This window comes from Tympanuchus pallidicinctus, unplaced genomic scaffold (assembly GCF_026119805.1).
Source record: "Tympanuchus pallidicinctus isolate F22 unplaced genomic scaffold, pur_lepc_1.0 scaffold13, whole genome shotgun sequence".
NCBI lineage: Eukaryota > Metazoa > Chordata > Aves > Galliformes > Phasianidae > Tympanuchus > Tympanuchus pallidicinctus.
In genome coordinates, this window is record NW_026294648.1 from 10571442 (window position 1) to 10588208 (window position 16767).

General features: G+C 34.5%; 1 protein-coding gene across 2 annotated transcripts in view; it reads right to left on the reverse strand.

Moving 5' to 3' along the window:
• Nucleotides 1-3102: 3102 nt before the first annotated feature.
• The window catches only part of CHM (CHM Rab escort protein), a 56021-nt gene continuing 42356 nt past the window's right edge, over nucleotides 3103-16767 (reverse strand). The window contains exons 10-15 of one of the 2 annotated variants that reach the window (XM_052673099.1): nucleotides 16466-16570; nucleotides 16204-16267; nucleotides 14816-14912; nucleotides 12414-12512; nucleotides 8972-9138; nucleotides 3103-4410 (exon numbers count right to left, since the gene is read on the reverse strand). In XM_052673099.1, coding sequence (XP_052529059.1) covers nucleotides 4207-4410; nucleotides 8972-9138; nucleotides 12414-12512; nucleotides 14816-14912; nucleotides 16204-16267; nucleotides 16466-16570 — 736 coding nt within the window. In that variant the 3' untranslated portion in view covers nucleotides 3103-4206. The remainder of the gene's footprint in view (nucleotides 4411-8971; nucleotides 9139-12413; nucleotides 12513-14815; nucleotides 14913-16203; nucleotides 16268-16465; nucleotides 16571-16767) is intronic. The other variant, XM_052673100.1, reaches the window with a different exon arrangement.

The following is a 16767-nucleotide window of genomic DNA, read 5'->3' on the forward strand; positions in this document are numbered from 1 at the left end:
CTCTATTGCTGCTGCTATTTATATTCATAGCAACGGAATAGTTGCTTTGATATCAGATTTCCTCCTGTTTAAGGAGACGGAACTTTTCTTTTTCTTAAGGGAGTGAGTTGTTTGTTTGGTTACTTGGTTTTTCAAAGGACTTGGCTTTATGGTTACTACTATTTCCATAACATGCATATTGACAGAAAGCACTGCAACAAAAGAACAAGGTATGAACAATCATAATACTGGTGAAGAGTTAACAAGTATTTCACAAAGAAAAGCTATGCTTCAAAGATCTACAGAAAATTTTGAGGAGTCTAATTTGATGGTTACAGAACAGCCAGGTGATAGTGATGTTAGCCTTCCCTGAAACTTCAAGCAAGACCCCTTAGAAACTCTTGAAAAAACACCAAACCTAATCATGACAGTGAGAAAAAAAAATAGGAATAGTCTCAAGTCTGAGTAGTTGAATATGCTCAGAAATGATTTTAAGAAAAGGAGTGTGGAAGTTTGCTGCTGATAGTAAACTGTTAATGTGAAAAACCAAAATGTACTGCAGTACTGCAGAGGATTATACAAAAGACCTACAACAGTAACTGACTAAGCAGTAAAATGCGTGATCAAGGATGGACAAATATAGCCACAGATAAACAAACAAATAATACTCTCAGTTCTACTGTGAACTCTTCAGTGCAAGTGTCAGCTACTGCTCCGTTTATACGGTTTATTCTAATTGTTGTTGCCTCAATTCCCTGAAGCATATAAGGTTTTTACCACCCCCCTCCAAATCCATCAGCAATTAGAAATTGTGTAATCTCACAGAGCAGAACAGTAAAACAAAAGTGCAAGACAACTGATCTTAAAGCATGGAGGTTACAATGCTCGCATTTTATCATCCCCCTCCTACCACAATAACCCTTTTTTAGCTGTTTCCATCTTTTTTTCCTTCTTTTCCACCACATGTGGAAAGCAGGTAGTCGATGTTTTCCCAGTGCCAGGTGGAAAAGTGTTGAGACAGCAATCTTCATCTTTTCAACAGCTGAGAACAGGGACTATAAGCAACCCAGTCTCTTTGCATGAAAACATTATTTTAATATTTCCTACTTGTCATTAATCAATAGATCAAGCAAACTGTACTTGAAATTAAGTTACTGCAATTCACACTGCTGCTATACAAAGATTTGGCTAGCTAGCACCTACCCGCCCTTTGCATTTCCAATATAGGAGCTGAGAGTGCTAGGACTTTCTGAATCAGCAAGTCTGACATGAAGATTTTCTTTTTCCAGGGGTCAATTTTCCCATTGATGCAAGGAGGATTTACACATGCAAGTCCCATTAACATTAATAGGAGTTACCTACATAAATCCCCCAGCAATGATAGGCTAAAAGACCCCATAGCCTGCAAGGATCCAAGTTCTAATGATTACCTGTCAAATGGCCCTAAGCATCATCATCACCAGAAAAAAGCAGACGTAGCAGCTTCATAACCGAAAATACTTCTAAAGGAAGGGTAACTAATTGCCATCACAGAGATAATGCAATACAACAGCAGAAGAGAAAATGGCATAAAATTGACTGAATATTAAGGGTTAACCCAATTAACCAAGTGAAAAAGAAAGTACTCATTAAAAAAGGAATTCCAACATATCAAAGCACTCCTCAAAAAAAAAAAAAGTGTGAATATTGTATGAGCTCCAAGGTGCTTGAAGGATAATACAGCTACTTGTTTAAAAATTCAATTAACCTTATCTTTCTTTAACTTGATTTATTAATAATCCTACAGATAAATTGCCAGTTTTTAAAAAGTCATGTTATCTTTTGAATACATCCTGTATGACAAGCCTTAAAAACTACTTCAAATAAGCTTAACCCTCACTTTGTATGCTTAAATCATTTAAAGCAAGAACAAAATGCAGTTCTGTAAAACAAAAAGTGTTATCTACTGGTACTGCAAGTAAGCTTGCAATTGGGTACTCAAGTAGCATAGGAAAAGCACTTTACGTTTCCATTTACCACAAGAATAAAGCATGAAAACATTTTTAAGCAATCAATGTAGTGTAAAGTCATAACCTATAACTTGCAGATTATTCTGTCTCATCTAAAATCACTTTTGCAGGATTACCAAACTTCACTTCACATGGACATTAAGTACTAAGATGTTACTTTTAAAAAAATTGTTATTTTACATAAAACATTTTATGTAAACATACTGTCAACACACATTAAACTTCAATCACATTACAGCTGGCAACATGCTGAAAGTAAAGAACAAAATTATCAGAAAGTTTCTGCTAGCAAATGAACTGCTTTTCTTGTTTGGTTGAAAGAAAACACACAAAAATGCACTTGCAAGCAAACCTTTAATTTTCATGACAATTTCCTTGTAAACATAGAAAATGAAAAATTCAACTATGATCCCCACTACCAAAAGACAAACAGGTACAGGGTCCTCCACTTCCACAAGTTTTTAGATGTTAAATACAATTACTAGATACTCATGCTTTCCAATACACACAAAGTAATTACAGTTAACAAAGAATAAGTCTGCTTAATAATATAATATATATAACTGCTCAACGACAAGCATCCAAAGATAACTGTTGTTTACCACCGGTAACATTTTAATGACATTTTTCTGGGGTCTTTGGGATTATATGCACAACAGTGTCTATCCAATATGCAAGGAAGGTAAACACTAAAAAACTAGTTTTTGAAATGCAAATTGGACAACATATTATGATGCAAGCCAAAGTTAACTGTATCAGTCATGCTGTAAAAAAATAAATAAATTAACCTTTATGGCACGAAGCCACTTTAAAGGCAGGCACATGCACTTTAAAACTCTACAAAAATTTGGTCGTGTCAGGTTCAGACAGTGCTGAATATTCATCACTCAATGGCATTCTTATTCACACACTCTGTTAGCACTGCCAGAACTACATCTAAGTTCAGGTGCAAGCTTGAACTCTGTCTTGTCAGAATTCACTGATCTCTCTATTTGGACGCACTGTTAATCTGGTGTATGTTTTCAGGTAAATCTTAAAATAAACGCTAAATTGTTTTTCATAGTCTGAATGTCTAACTTCAAGCACTGTTTAGAAGAAGTGCAAGTCTATCCTGGTCATTCCGTAACTCTTCATATAAACTACTGTTATAAATAGTTCAATAAATTTTATCGTATAAATGTTTTATGATTATAATTACAAAACACAGCATGTACAGCTATCACACTAGTTTTAATCCCCTTAACTGGGATCAATACAAACCTTTAGAATTAGCAGTTGAACCTTCTCCTCAGCAGGTTTACCTTCTCTGCAGGAACACCTCAGCTCATCGCTAAAATGCTCAGACATCGTACTTGCAAACAAACAATTACTGGCTTATGAGAGGTCCAAACACTACCATAAATCCAGGGAAGATAACAATAGTTATGCTCAGTAGATGAGTTTGAATTTTGTTGGGAAGTCTAGCATTCAGTTTGAATTTGTGCTACAGAAAATAAAGCATCTGGTAAAAAAAGTGTGATTATGCAATCTTCTAAAGGGAAAGCATTCTGAATGTAAAAACTGTTCCCTGTGTGGAACATCCACTGAACTATACTTATTTCTAATTCATGGCTTCAGTTTCAAAACCACTAATTTTTTTTCCACTATGCAAATTAAACATGACATCTCATGTATTATAACGCCATTCCAGCACTGTCAATATTATCACCTGTAAGATTCTTTCCTAAAAAGCAATCTGAATTACAGATAATTAAGCTGACACTGAACTAGCACAGGCACAATGACTTTTAGCAGAACTCTGACACTTTATAACAGAAGGTGATCCTCTTACTAGTAAGCAACCTTTCATGATCTTGCAGTTAGTTTTGACTTCACTGTCTAAAAGATAGAGGATTCTTTCCAAGATGTAAACCAAAACCAAATTATCCCAAAAAGTAATTAATTATATTTTAACATCTTAAACTCAAATACTGTGTTTCATAACTTTTATCTTATTTCAGCTATTAACACCCCTGGACCAGTTAGACTTATGACTTTACTGAGCAATAGCTAGTAATGAAGCTATTTGAATAAGAAAGATTATTCAAGCTAAGGAAAGTAAGGCAATCACAAATAGTATCACCAAGGGTTTTTTTCAACCTCTTTTTTTTTTCTTTTTTTTCCCTTCCTCCCTTCAAGTTCTGCCAAGTGCCTCTTCTGTTAAGAGAGCAGAGCTAATTCATTCCTCAGTATGCTCTTTAACACCAGTACTACCTCTGCTACTGCTTTCCTGAACTGAGGATTCAGGTTTTGTCTCTGGTGAATTATTGAATCCTGTCTCTTCTGATGCAATCTCATCTTCATCATAAATAATATCTTCTGGATTTGGTGGTGCTGGACAAAATTCCTCTGTAGGAAACATTTCCTGGAAAACAGTCTCAGCCTATTAAAGAAAACAAACATAGTAAAACAACTATACCTTGGAATGTAATACCTTATGTAAGCATTGTGCAGAAATTTAAATTATCTATTCTTTCAGATCAATACTGACTTAATGTTTTGCAGTTTTGTAAACATATTCTGCAATTGTCTAAAAAAAAAAACAACCCAAACTTTTCCATTACAAAAATATCTCTGACTCCAGTTCAAATCAAAGTGATGGGAAAGATCTTGCCTCTTTCCAGTGAAAAGGATCCAGCAAAGCCAGGAAATTGTTAGTACCAGAGCAGAAGCTCCCCTGCACCCCAGGAGAGGCCCAAGTCAGAGCAGGCTGTCCTCTTGCAGCCCATATGGAAAAGATCTCATGGAGAAGCCCACGGTGCAGCAGTGAACGCGGCCTGAAGGAAGCTGCAGCTCACAGAAAGCTCCCTAAAGGAACAGACCCCAGACTGTTGCCTATGGGGAGAAGCCTGTGGTGGGGCAGGAGGTGCCACTTGTGAGGACCTGTGCTAGGGCAATTTCTGAAGGATGGACACCATGGTATGGAGATACACTGAAGCAGTGTCTGAAGAGCTGCAGCTGCATTTGGAGCCCACATGGTATCCATTCGGGAAGGATAGCATCCCATGGGAGCAGACCCCATTCCTCTGCACTGCTCAGGGGGATAAGGTAGAAGAAGGTGGATGGGGAGAAGGCAATTTTAGTTCTCACTGCTTTGATCTGTTAACAGGCAATAAATTACATGAGTTGCCTTTATATAGAGTCTGTTTTGCCTATAACAGTAACTGGTGAATGATTTTCCTGTCCTTATCTCAAGCCATGTGCTTTCTTTTCATAGTATTTTCTCTCCCTGTTCTTCTGTGGTAGGAGAGTGAGAGTGGCAAGGTGCTGCTGAGCTCCCTACTGAAGTTAAACCACCACAACGACCATCAAGGTTTTCTTTTCCAACCCCCTTGGATTCCACAGTAAATGGAGACAATTGATACAGACACCAGTTCTGTTTTGCCTTTCTTCAAAGGCAAGGACCACTGTCTCTCAATTTTGCCTATTTAGTAAACTATGCCCTAAAAATAACCATAATGAGAGCACCCACAGGGGCAACAATATAGGTAATTTTTATATTGATAGTAGTAGCAGATGCTGCACCAAAAGAGTCAGTAGAGTCAGTTACTGCCAACTGCTAAGGCTGATTACACAGTGTGGATTCCTGGACAAGGGAAAATTGTTTTCAGATTAATACAGCATTGAGCATGTACCAAACAGCTTTCTGTGATAAACCTGACTGCTCACCAGTAGTGGATTTGTATCACCAGCAACTGAATGTAGGGGTTCATTACTAAATGCCTAAATGACCCTGTCTACTTCCAGTTTCAATTTCATTTTTCAGTCCACTTCCTAGATTTCACTTTTCCATACCCGTTCATAACTTAAAAAAAAAAAAAAAAAAACAACAAAAAAAACCAATTTATATTAGCATGTGAATAAATATACAAAAAATATTCTATCTATTTCAAAAATACTGTTTAGCAATTTAAAAACTCTGCCTTATATTCTGGAAGACAAAAGAGAGCAAATGTCCAATAAAAGTCTTACAAAGGTACGTTTTTGAATGTAAGAGAAATATTTCAAGGCTGCAATTGTCCTTGAAACATCAAAAGCATATTTAAATTACTATACATAACAGAATACCGAGGAAAAACGCCATATTTTCCACTAAGCATACAACAAGCTAGAGCATATAAACATTTCCAGTTGCATTTCTGAACAATTTTAGCCTCCAATTAGTTGAAGAACAAAAATGGTCAAATAATTATGAGGAAAGAAATTCTCAGTATGCCATGTAGGACATGATGACATTGATTATAATTGAACAATTTAATGGTACAGAGTGCTTTCAGGTCTGACAATTTTTTAAGTTAACCTTACCCAGCTGAAGTCATGCAGAATAACTAATAACTTGACATATTCTTTATAATACCATATTGATATTTACTGTAAGTAATTAAGTTAGTAAATAGCTCCTTCATAGTTAAGTATACCAGAGGTTTAAGTGCACATGTGATTACGCAGTAAGATGTAAGCATGTGAAGCACTTGCACAGGTATTCCAATTTACAACTGTCAAATTGCTTTAAGTTGAATAAAATTATGGTTTATTTCTGCTTTACTTCATCCTAACTATTCCCCCTGATGGCACACAGACTAATCAATATTATTAAACTAACATTACACTAAAAATCTATCACTAAATTAAAATAAAACAAGAAGTAATCTGTGTACTGAGCTGCAAATAGATAATCATTATTTGTAAGGTGAGGTAGCACAATAAATGTACCATCAATACATTCAAAGAACCTAACAGAAATAACTAATGAAAAAAACAAACTAGTGAAGAGAATTGGTTAGATAGCTTGGAAAACTGCGTATAATTTATCACCAAAACTAATACACAGTTTTTAAAAATATAGTCTAATCCATGAATTTGTAAGTAATGCATGTTTAGAGGTTCCCACTAGCTACTAGGAAAATGAAAGTGATTTGGGAGCAGAGGACACAGCTGATTTCATGCCTATCTCCCTCCTCCACTTGTCTCAAAGATACCTGCACAGTAGATGGGAACAGTATGTTCTACCTGCCTTACATTCATTTGGTCTTAACACACACTCCTTACTTTTCTTCCCCCCCCATAACTTTCAATTACAAACATGTTTACACTAAGATCATTTTCACTCAAATCAGTGACTGTCTGTTTCAAAATCTAAAATAGATTCAAAAACCCTTAACCTCTACTCTTTCTGAAAGCCAGAGACTCAGGCTCTTTTTTACTTTTTCTCCTCTGACATGTATTCAGTTAACTTCTATGTGCAATCTGTTGATCATCACTAAAATAAAGGCAAACTACAATTATGCTGCTTACAAACAGCTTGATCTACTCATTAGTCAGAAATGGAGCACTTAAAATAGAACAAAGCTGAACACTAGAAAAGGTGGATACCTGAATTGTAAATAGGCTGTTTAACAAATATAAAAAACAAGATTTGAAACCACTTTTAACTGGTAGGATTCAAGTTATCTTGAAAAAAAAATCTCATTTAAAAAAGGATTCATTTACAATTTAAAACTGCTACCATAATAATTGTCTTGCATTATTTTTTGTCTTCACAATCCTTTATTCTATGAGGAGGCAAATTATTGCCTTCTAAAGCAAAATGAAGGGTACTATTAACCCTTAATTACACTGTTCTGACCCTACAGTTCAGACTATGTCAGCCTTTACATTTTAAACTCTTATTTTAAGAGGTTTGTGACTTAGTCATAAAAAATCCTGCAACTAGTTAGAAGATAGCATGTACATTCTCTGAATGTGCCATTAAAAAAACAGCTTTAAAAACGAGTAGTGCCAGTTAATACTACAAAGATGTAAAAGTTCTCACAGATCAGGTCTGAAAGTACCCTGACAAATCTGCTGTGGCAGATTAGCCTAAGAATTTATACTTTCCTTGTCAAAACTGCTCTTTTAATAGAAGAGCAAAGGAGAAGCAATCCTGCAGTCTTCTCCTGTTGAATAAGTCATAGTCTCAAGATTTTGTCTTCTGTTCAATAGTAGTTGAATAGTAGCAAATTTCTAAGTATGCACCCCTGATGATCTTGTGTTCCTGCATACTCTGCCTACAGCCAACACAGAAGGCAGCTGCTTCACAGCTTCTCCACCTACTTTTTTTTCTATGGAGCTTTCACTTCTAACCTTTCACATTCAAAAAAACGAGTATTTCATCTTTATTTGAGCACTGTCAGTTAAGTCTACTGTCAGGCAAGTTGCAAGTGGTTCTCAATTCAGGATTTCAGCTAGGTGAAAATAGATACACAGACACTCAAATACTGAGAAATAAAAGTTAGAACTGAATGTGACTTCGTGCCAAATACTATCTCAAGGTTAAGTAGAGTGAGATTCCCCTCAACACTTTCAGAGACACAACTGCACTATAAATTTTTTTATACAGTGGTACTAAAGTAAAGGCAAGGTAAGCTGACAGATAGCTTAACATAACAGACTAGTAATTATGCTGTTTTCTTGCCCCAGCAGGTTTTAGGTTTGTGGCTAACTCCTACAGGTATTAAACTACTTTGACATCTTTTCCAAGTTGACCTGTAAACAGGATTTTCTGACTTTTCATTTATACTGCTTCTCTACAGTTTTCTCCTTTAACTGACATGCAAAAGACCACACTTTAGAGGGCTGTATCACTGAAATATAAGTTTTAAAGCAAGTAAAAATCCTACCAAGAACATCATCTTCAGGTACTGCTACTTTCTAAATACTCTATACCTTTTTGGTATAGAGTACACTATAGACACTCCTAATGTCAATACACTAACTGCCCTTTTCTGAAGTTTTTTCCATTCTCAATTCCACTGACATTCACTTTTTTCTGTCCAGTTGTGAACCTTTACAGATATATTATTATTGCTTACTTAGCAAAAGGCAGAATAACTCAGAAGAAAAATAGACTGCACTGTACTTCAAATAGAAATTCTGCATTCAAAAAAAGCAGTGGTCCTACTAACCTGTTTGACAGCACAGTCATTTCCTAAAGCTGAGTCTGGGCCAGAACAGACATACACATTTGAGGGCAAACCACTGTATGAATTTCTGTCAATTCCTGAAGAATCTCTCATGTTAAAATATACTGCCCAGAGGACTCTAGGTTTTTCCAGTTCTTCACCTTCAGTTTCTGTAAAAAAGAAAAAAAATAGTGTTTCTTATAGTCAGCATTTATGTGTAATAAAAGAAATACATAAACTAGCACATAAAAAGTCAGTTAATCAACACAAAATTGCCATAATATACGGCAAGTATAAACATGTATTTTTAAACTAATCTTACTTTCCATTGTTTTCAGAAATTTACATACCTGTAAAGAAAGAGTTTTCATTATACTTCTGTTTCCCACAGGTATGTAAATCCTAATTATTCTGCACTCAGTATGCCACAGAAGAATGCATTATCACCTGAATGAGTAGTACAAGAAGCTTAATCTAAATGTAACCATTTTACATTTCATGATACTAGTTTATTCTGGACAAATTCCATGAGCTAATGATGGGCTGAATGAGTGCTCCAACTCAAAGCTGCAGTGAATATTCCAAGACACCTCTCATGCATACTTTCCCCTCTCATTTAATAGCTTATCTTTGCATGAGAACTCTTTCCATTACTTTTGTGCACTTAAAGGTTGGAATCCTTCAATCTGAGGAGACTCACCAATGCTCACAGTTTAAACAAATGACATTTAAACAAAAATCAGCAAAGAATACTCCTTGTATTAACTGCAGATAAAGAATGCTTCTAAAACCAGAAGCATTCTATTTGAGATATGCAACACGTAAGGGCTCTATACTTTGGAAATACCGCTAAGTGAAAATCATTCACTAATTTATATTTATCTATACTTGTGGACTTGCACTGTGTTACAATACTTGTACATAACGAATACAAAATGACCATGAATTGTGACTTGAGTAGTCTCATCTTATACCTTCTTGCAGTTACTTTGTATGTTCACATAATTCCTCTGTGCACTGGCAACAAAATAAACAAACAAAAAAAACCTCTTGGAAGATGAAGGTCACTTTTTAACAGCGCAGAAAGCAACAAACACAACACAGTTTCTAGGCTTAATAGGTACTATTTGTTCGGCATATTTGCTGTCTCATTTTTGCTGTTTTAGATCCTCGAAAATAAACGAAACCTGTAAAAGACCTTGTGAAATTTCCTTCTTTCCAAAGAAGAAAGTACTAGATGTCAACATTCAAAACAATATTTTAAAACACCTGAATTAGAAAAAAAAGATAAAGCTATGCTACTCCTTTAGTATCCTTTTATAACTGTCAAATACTTAAAAAAAAAAAAAAGTGCTAAACATCTTGCATAATTTCAAATATAAATTAAATTCATCAGCCTGTGAAAATTTGAGTCTTAATACAGGGCAAGATGCTCTTTAATATATTTAAAAGTTCACATTGCTCATAAAAGTAACTTCTTCCTCGTTTAGGCAGGAAAATGAATGGAGTCCTCTTCTCCAGGTGACTTTGCCTCTTTGACCTGCCATGGCCCAGTGCTCACTTTATCTGGTGATTCATTTTCAATAACTCCAACAGTATTTGTTCTGACATTTTAATTAAAATACGACCACTACCTCATCCTGATGATAAAAAGGCCTGTGTGTCAGTGAAAACTAGCTTTTCAGTGCCTCAGTGCACCTGAGGACCTCATGATCATGCAGTTTCTACAGAAGAATTTCAGTCAGGTTCTAAACAATCTATCATTTCAAAACTGGATCACTTTAAACATTAAGATTAATGTTATCTCCCCTCCCCCAATGACTAAAAGATGCTAAACTGCAAGCTAATCTTTTCTTCACCAATTGATTCTTCAAAATACATAGCACTGTGTTGAAAATTTAACATATATTTTAAAGGTTTATGGTTTGAAATCAGCAGGCTTTAAATTAACAAATGCAAACATGAAAAGCGCTTGCTGCACGTTTTTTACTTGCAAACTCTGGCTGTAAATAACATATTTCTCTTATATAGGCTCTTGCACTACAAATCTACTGAAAAATTTACATTTTTGGGACATCAAAATAAAGCTTGCCTTTCCTGTAAACAAAAAAGTAGGAAAATGGGTTTAATTTAACATTATTTCCTACTATTGTGCAATCACAATAAGCTACTTGCTTTTTCACTAAAAAACGAAAAAAGTAGGTAAAAAACACAGAAAAGCAAGATTACAAGAAACAGAAATCAACTTTTCACAAAACATTTTTGTGGTTACAGAAATCTGAGAGGAAAAACAAGGAGTATGTACATAAAAGAACATGCTGGTTGCTTTTTTTCCAACATGAGAAAATTCTAACTGAACTCATGAAGTGACCAGGAATGAAGCTTTAGAGAAACTATTATAAGCAAGCAGATTGTGTTTTAAAATATATCCAAACCTTACTAACTTGCATATATACAATCAAACACTTCTACGGACAGGGAAATACTGGTTTCTTATAGCAGAACTACAATTTGCTACATTTAAGAATGAGCAAACTATTTAAAAGGACTATCAGGGTTAGAATATGGCAGCAACTTCTACACACACATCATCTGTTACATGAGCACTTATCAAAGGTACAATTAAAATCAAGATCTTGAGACTAAATTTCAAGTATTTCTGTGAAACTGGCTCAAAGTATCTCAGAGATGACTGCTTTGTCAATAGCTACTCTGGGAATGAGAAACTGTCCATCTCACAATCAAAGTTCATCAAAGTAGCTGGCACAAATTCTCAGATCTAGGACGAAACTAATGGAAATGACTGGAAATCTGTCTTCTCAGTAACAACACAGTGCGTAAAAACTTCACACTTCCACTGCTTACAGCAGAATCCAGAGAATTTCATAAATAGTGAACAAGGAAGCACTTGAAGACGGAAAGAATAAGTAACAGCATTAGGATAGTTAAAGGCAGATGAGAAGAAGACTGGAGCACTGAGCATATCTGGCAGCTGCAGGAAAGAAAGAGATAACTTCTGGGGTTTTGTGATATTTTATTATTCATTTATTTATCACAGAGAAGTGACAGAAATCACTAAAAACAGGAGTTTGGAAACAAAAGGTGCACAAATAGTTCATTTCTTTCCTGCGCCTTGGAAAGACGTGCTGAGAAGCAAATATATTTCCATGGGAGAAAAAAGTGCTAAACATTAGAAGAGTCCTAGACACATCTGTGATACTTGCACATTAAAGGTACACTGCAGCTGAAGAACACTTGGAACATTATATCATGAAATACAAGAAACATGACATCTGCCTAATCAAAATCTCGCTCTCAACAGATTCCTTTGCTTTGAAATGCTGTCATCTAAGTAGCAGCTCACCACATATGCTCACTGATGATGGATTCAGATGTACAATAATAGCTATGTACTATTTTTCATATAATACATAGCTATTTTTACCTTTTTCTGTTTCAGCATTTAGACTGAATAACTTCTGTACAACAGGCTCTAAATCTTCCCTCGCAGTTTTTGTTGATGGACAGGTTAAATGGACTAAATCTGTGAAAGATAACACAAATTAATTACAATTGCCAGTATGCAGATATATAGATACCAATTACAATTTTTACAGAGGCACAGTAGGCTGTTAGAAGTCACTGCTCTTCATATAAATCATTTCCCTTTAGCCCAGATTAGGACTGTATTACGTAAAATACACTGTATATATATCACACACATTTTCTTAAGAGGTTTATCACAGAAGCTCTGCACAAAACTGAGGAACCAAAGTTGCAGGATGAAACATTTTGAAACAAATACTAGGTATGAGCTCGTGTATACATACTTAAACACTAATTTCCATTCCAAAGTAATGTTACCAGTTTACTTAAAAACAAACAAAAACCTCACAAAACATGAATTCCTTATGCCATCCTTCAACATACAACACGTGAGTCATATGCATTGAAACTTCTGAGTTCTTGAGTACACCAGGTATCAGTGTCCCAATAACTGCCTTTCACCCAGGAATCTTATAATTATACTCTCTCATCCACATAAATTAGAGATCAAAGTACAATTTAACATCAGTACTACAGACTAGGAGAATACTGTTCTATGAATAGGTGACTACTAATGTCAGGAAAAGCAAGACTATGAAAGAGCAAATTCATATTTTCAATTAATGATATCTAGAAACTTGAAGAACATCCTTGAGCACATTCCATAGTCCTTGAGAATCGAGCAGTTCAGCAACTTACTTAACCCACAGATACCAGTACTTTAATCAACACCCTGCAGTAATGGCTAAATTGGGACTGAGTGGGAATTTGGAATTTTACTCTGCCTGCTTAGGCTACTTACTCACAGTAACTTAAATTACTGTGGAGCACAGGCAGTGACAATGAAAAGTCTTCTTGTATCATTAACTAAATGTTTACAACTACAAACACTGTAACACAACCTATTCTTTCTGTTCTTCCAACAAAACAAAACACCCAGCTCTAAATCACTAAAGTTCATGATTTACTTCCTGCAAAATCCTTTTTTATTACCTTTAAGGTTATGGCTATGAGTTACAGTCATCAGTACATATTTTGATTATATTTGATTTACTCAGGTATAACTGCATTAGTTACAGTGGTTGCCAACATTTGTCTTCGAGTAATTCTTCCAGCAAGAAGAACGATGAGTTCAGTTCATGATTTCATCATTACAGTCTCAATTTTTAGGGCAAGTGAAGGAGTTTGGTTCCACTCAACTGGCAATACAGATTATGTGCCTGTCATTTATGCAGTGTGATGAAAGAGCAGATGTATTTGTAAACTTATCTTAAATAATTGCTTGAAAAAGAAATCAGTCAGGTTAAAAGCTATTTACAGATAATTAGTACAAGTTGATTTTTTTTTAATTTTAAATACATAAATATTTCCCATAACTGGAACTGAGCTATTTCTAAAATACAACTCATTTCAATGCAATAAAGATAAACTTCATTAAATAATGCATCATATTTTGTGAAGGAGTTCAAGGAAAAATTATATTAACATTTAAATAACTCAACCCAGCTTTGTGCTTACATGCCTTTTTTCAGAAACAAGAAAATACTTCAGGTGGTTTTTGGCATTTTAATTACAGTGCTAAGAGAAATTCTTGACAGAAAAATTATAGAAAACCAACCATGTCTAAGTTTAAAAAAAAACTTCACATTTTGACTTAAGAGACTGTAGAATCTCAGTTATAGCGGAGGAGTAAATCTCCTAGAGCTCTCCGCTAACATACCTGCCGTTCTGCTGAATCTTTAATAGCCTTAATAATCTTGCAGAATAAACAAAACATACAACGTGAAATTTTACACCGCAATCAGAAAAAAAAAGTTGGTATTAATTTATAATTACTGTAATGCAAACAGAACTGTATCCCATTATTTATAAAACTGCAACTTCCAAGTTCGTTTGCCACATGATTGTAAAGGCAGTGCTTAATTTTGATCTTAATTAGAAACAAAAATAACACACCTCACTGTCATGAGAACCACAACAGCACTTTAAAGTTATCAGTACTGTGCATAAATTTAAATGAAAACGAGTGCAACAAGAGTCTTGTATGATGCTCTGTAAGCATCCGAATTACTATAAAAAACAGACAGTGGACCAGTTCTCTTATCTGCTGGCAACAGTAACTTAGTACTGACTTTTCTCAAATGACAAATTACCAGTAGATAATAAAAGAATTAAAATTTTGTTAACATTTTAAAATTAGAATTTAAAATTTAGTTAAAATTTCTTAAAATTTTGTTCTAGAGTGGACAGTCAAAAGAAGAAACACAGTTAAGATTACATATATCACATGCATATACTTACATGTGTCCTTCATGCATGTCATAGTTGAGGAACACAGCTCAATGACACAAACTGCTGGTTGTCCTAAATCCACTGGAGGCACTGTCAAAATAGAAACCTACCAAGCAGAAAGAGAACATTTTGAATTGAAGCTGATTTGAAATGCTATTTCTCTAGGCTGTATTAACTTACACTAAAATATTACAGACTGCAACTCTACTTACTTTCATCAACTATTTAATTAAAAGTTGTTTGGTATCCACTGTATTGCAAGTAAATCACAATATTAAGAAATGGCTGGTAATTACTAGATCTGCCCAGTAGCAGAATTTAGAACACAAAAAAAAATACGCTTGTTCTACCCAGGCATAGGTACACACAATGAATTATGGAAAGATAAATCTATCAAAAAATACAGAGCTTTAATACCTTTAGACTTCTACAAAAACAGTCAGATTATCTGAGCTTAACAAATATTTACCAAGAAATTCAGAATAAATATTTGCATAGTCACAGAAAAACTGTATCTGCTTCGTCATCTGAAGTTTGCCAATCCCATAAATATGCATTTATGCAATATATATAAAAAGCTCTAGAGGAACAGTTACAATTTCTGTATGTATAAACTGTGATAAAGTGTTTCTATTATTAAAAAAAACTTCTGTTAAAGCAAAGTAATACAGAATACGAAGAAATAAGTAAAGGTGAAAACAACGGCAAGGTATTATACAATTTTATTTTCTGATTTATAATCTTAATAATCTGTGGGATCAATTCTGCAGAGATAATGCATACATAAATTTTTATAGAAGTCAATAAGGTCATCTTTGTTTGGAACACCTTCAACAGCAAAATAGAAAGAAAACCTCACAGCACGGTCCTTTCCAAAATGATGAGTTTAGGAATTAAGTTGTCAAGACAGTTCTTATATGGGAATGAGAGGAGTATTTTAATGCAAGACTGCTAGAAACAAAGGTTAGGAAGAACACACTTCTCTGTCATCTATATTTTTAGCCTGTAGACTATATTTAATACGTGAGAATACAGGAAGCAGCAGAAAAAACACAGATTGCTGACCTTAAAAGTCTGACAAAGCTGAAAATCGAAGAGATATGAACAAATATGAAAAGAATCTCAATCTATAGACATGAATGTTTTAAAAAAACATTACATCTTACACAAGAAACTGTTAATTAATATTGCATGAACCAACGATCAGGGAACCATCAGGCACAGAACTAAAATATAGAGGTATTACTAGCAGTTTTATCAGTACAAATATCAATAGAGAGAGCTGACCAAAAACCTTGATTCAAGAAGAAACAACAGCATAAGCTAATTCATAACAGTTAAGCAGTTTAAACATTAACAGTTCATAAAGAAGTAAGTGAAACAAAATTGATATGTACCTGCTGCTCTGAATCTGTCTTTAGCACAGACTGATCTGTAATGAGCACTGCTCTGGAGAGCTGCCTGTAATTAAATAAAAAGAAAAATATGTCATTTCAGAAAGATGAAAAAAATTGCAAGTATATACAAAGAAGAGAAGAACTATGCACAGAACTAGGCTGTGCTACAAAGATTAATTAAGGAACAATATTCTTTTAAGTTTAATTTGCAGAGTAATACATTACTGTTTGAAGAGATACAGTATTCTGTTTTACTACATACCTATAACATACATTTGCGCATACACTCTCGGAAAGGTAACTATCTTCCACAATAAAATAGCTGGCACTTATTCTTTGTCCAAAATGATCAACAATTGCTTTGCATCTGTTAAAAAAATTCAAACCAAATTAATAAATTCAGACAAAGTAACAAAAGCATGTATGTTTTAAACGCTATATGGCACATCATATATATCTGTCAAATGAATTATCTGTTCTTTCATCATGTGAACTCCTAAAACAATTGATGAAGAAATCCTATACTTATATGTTCTACTTGGTACATAAATTTTATGTACATGT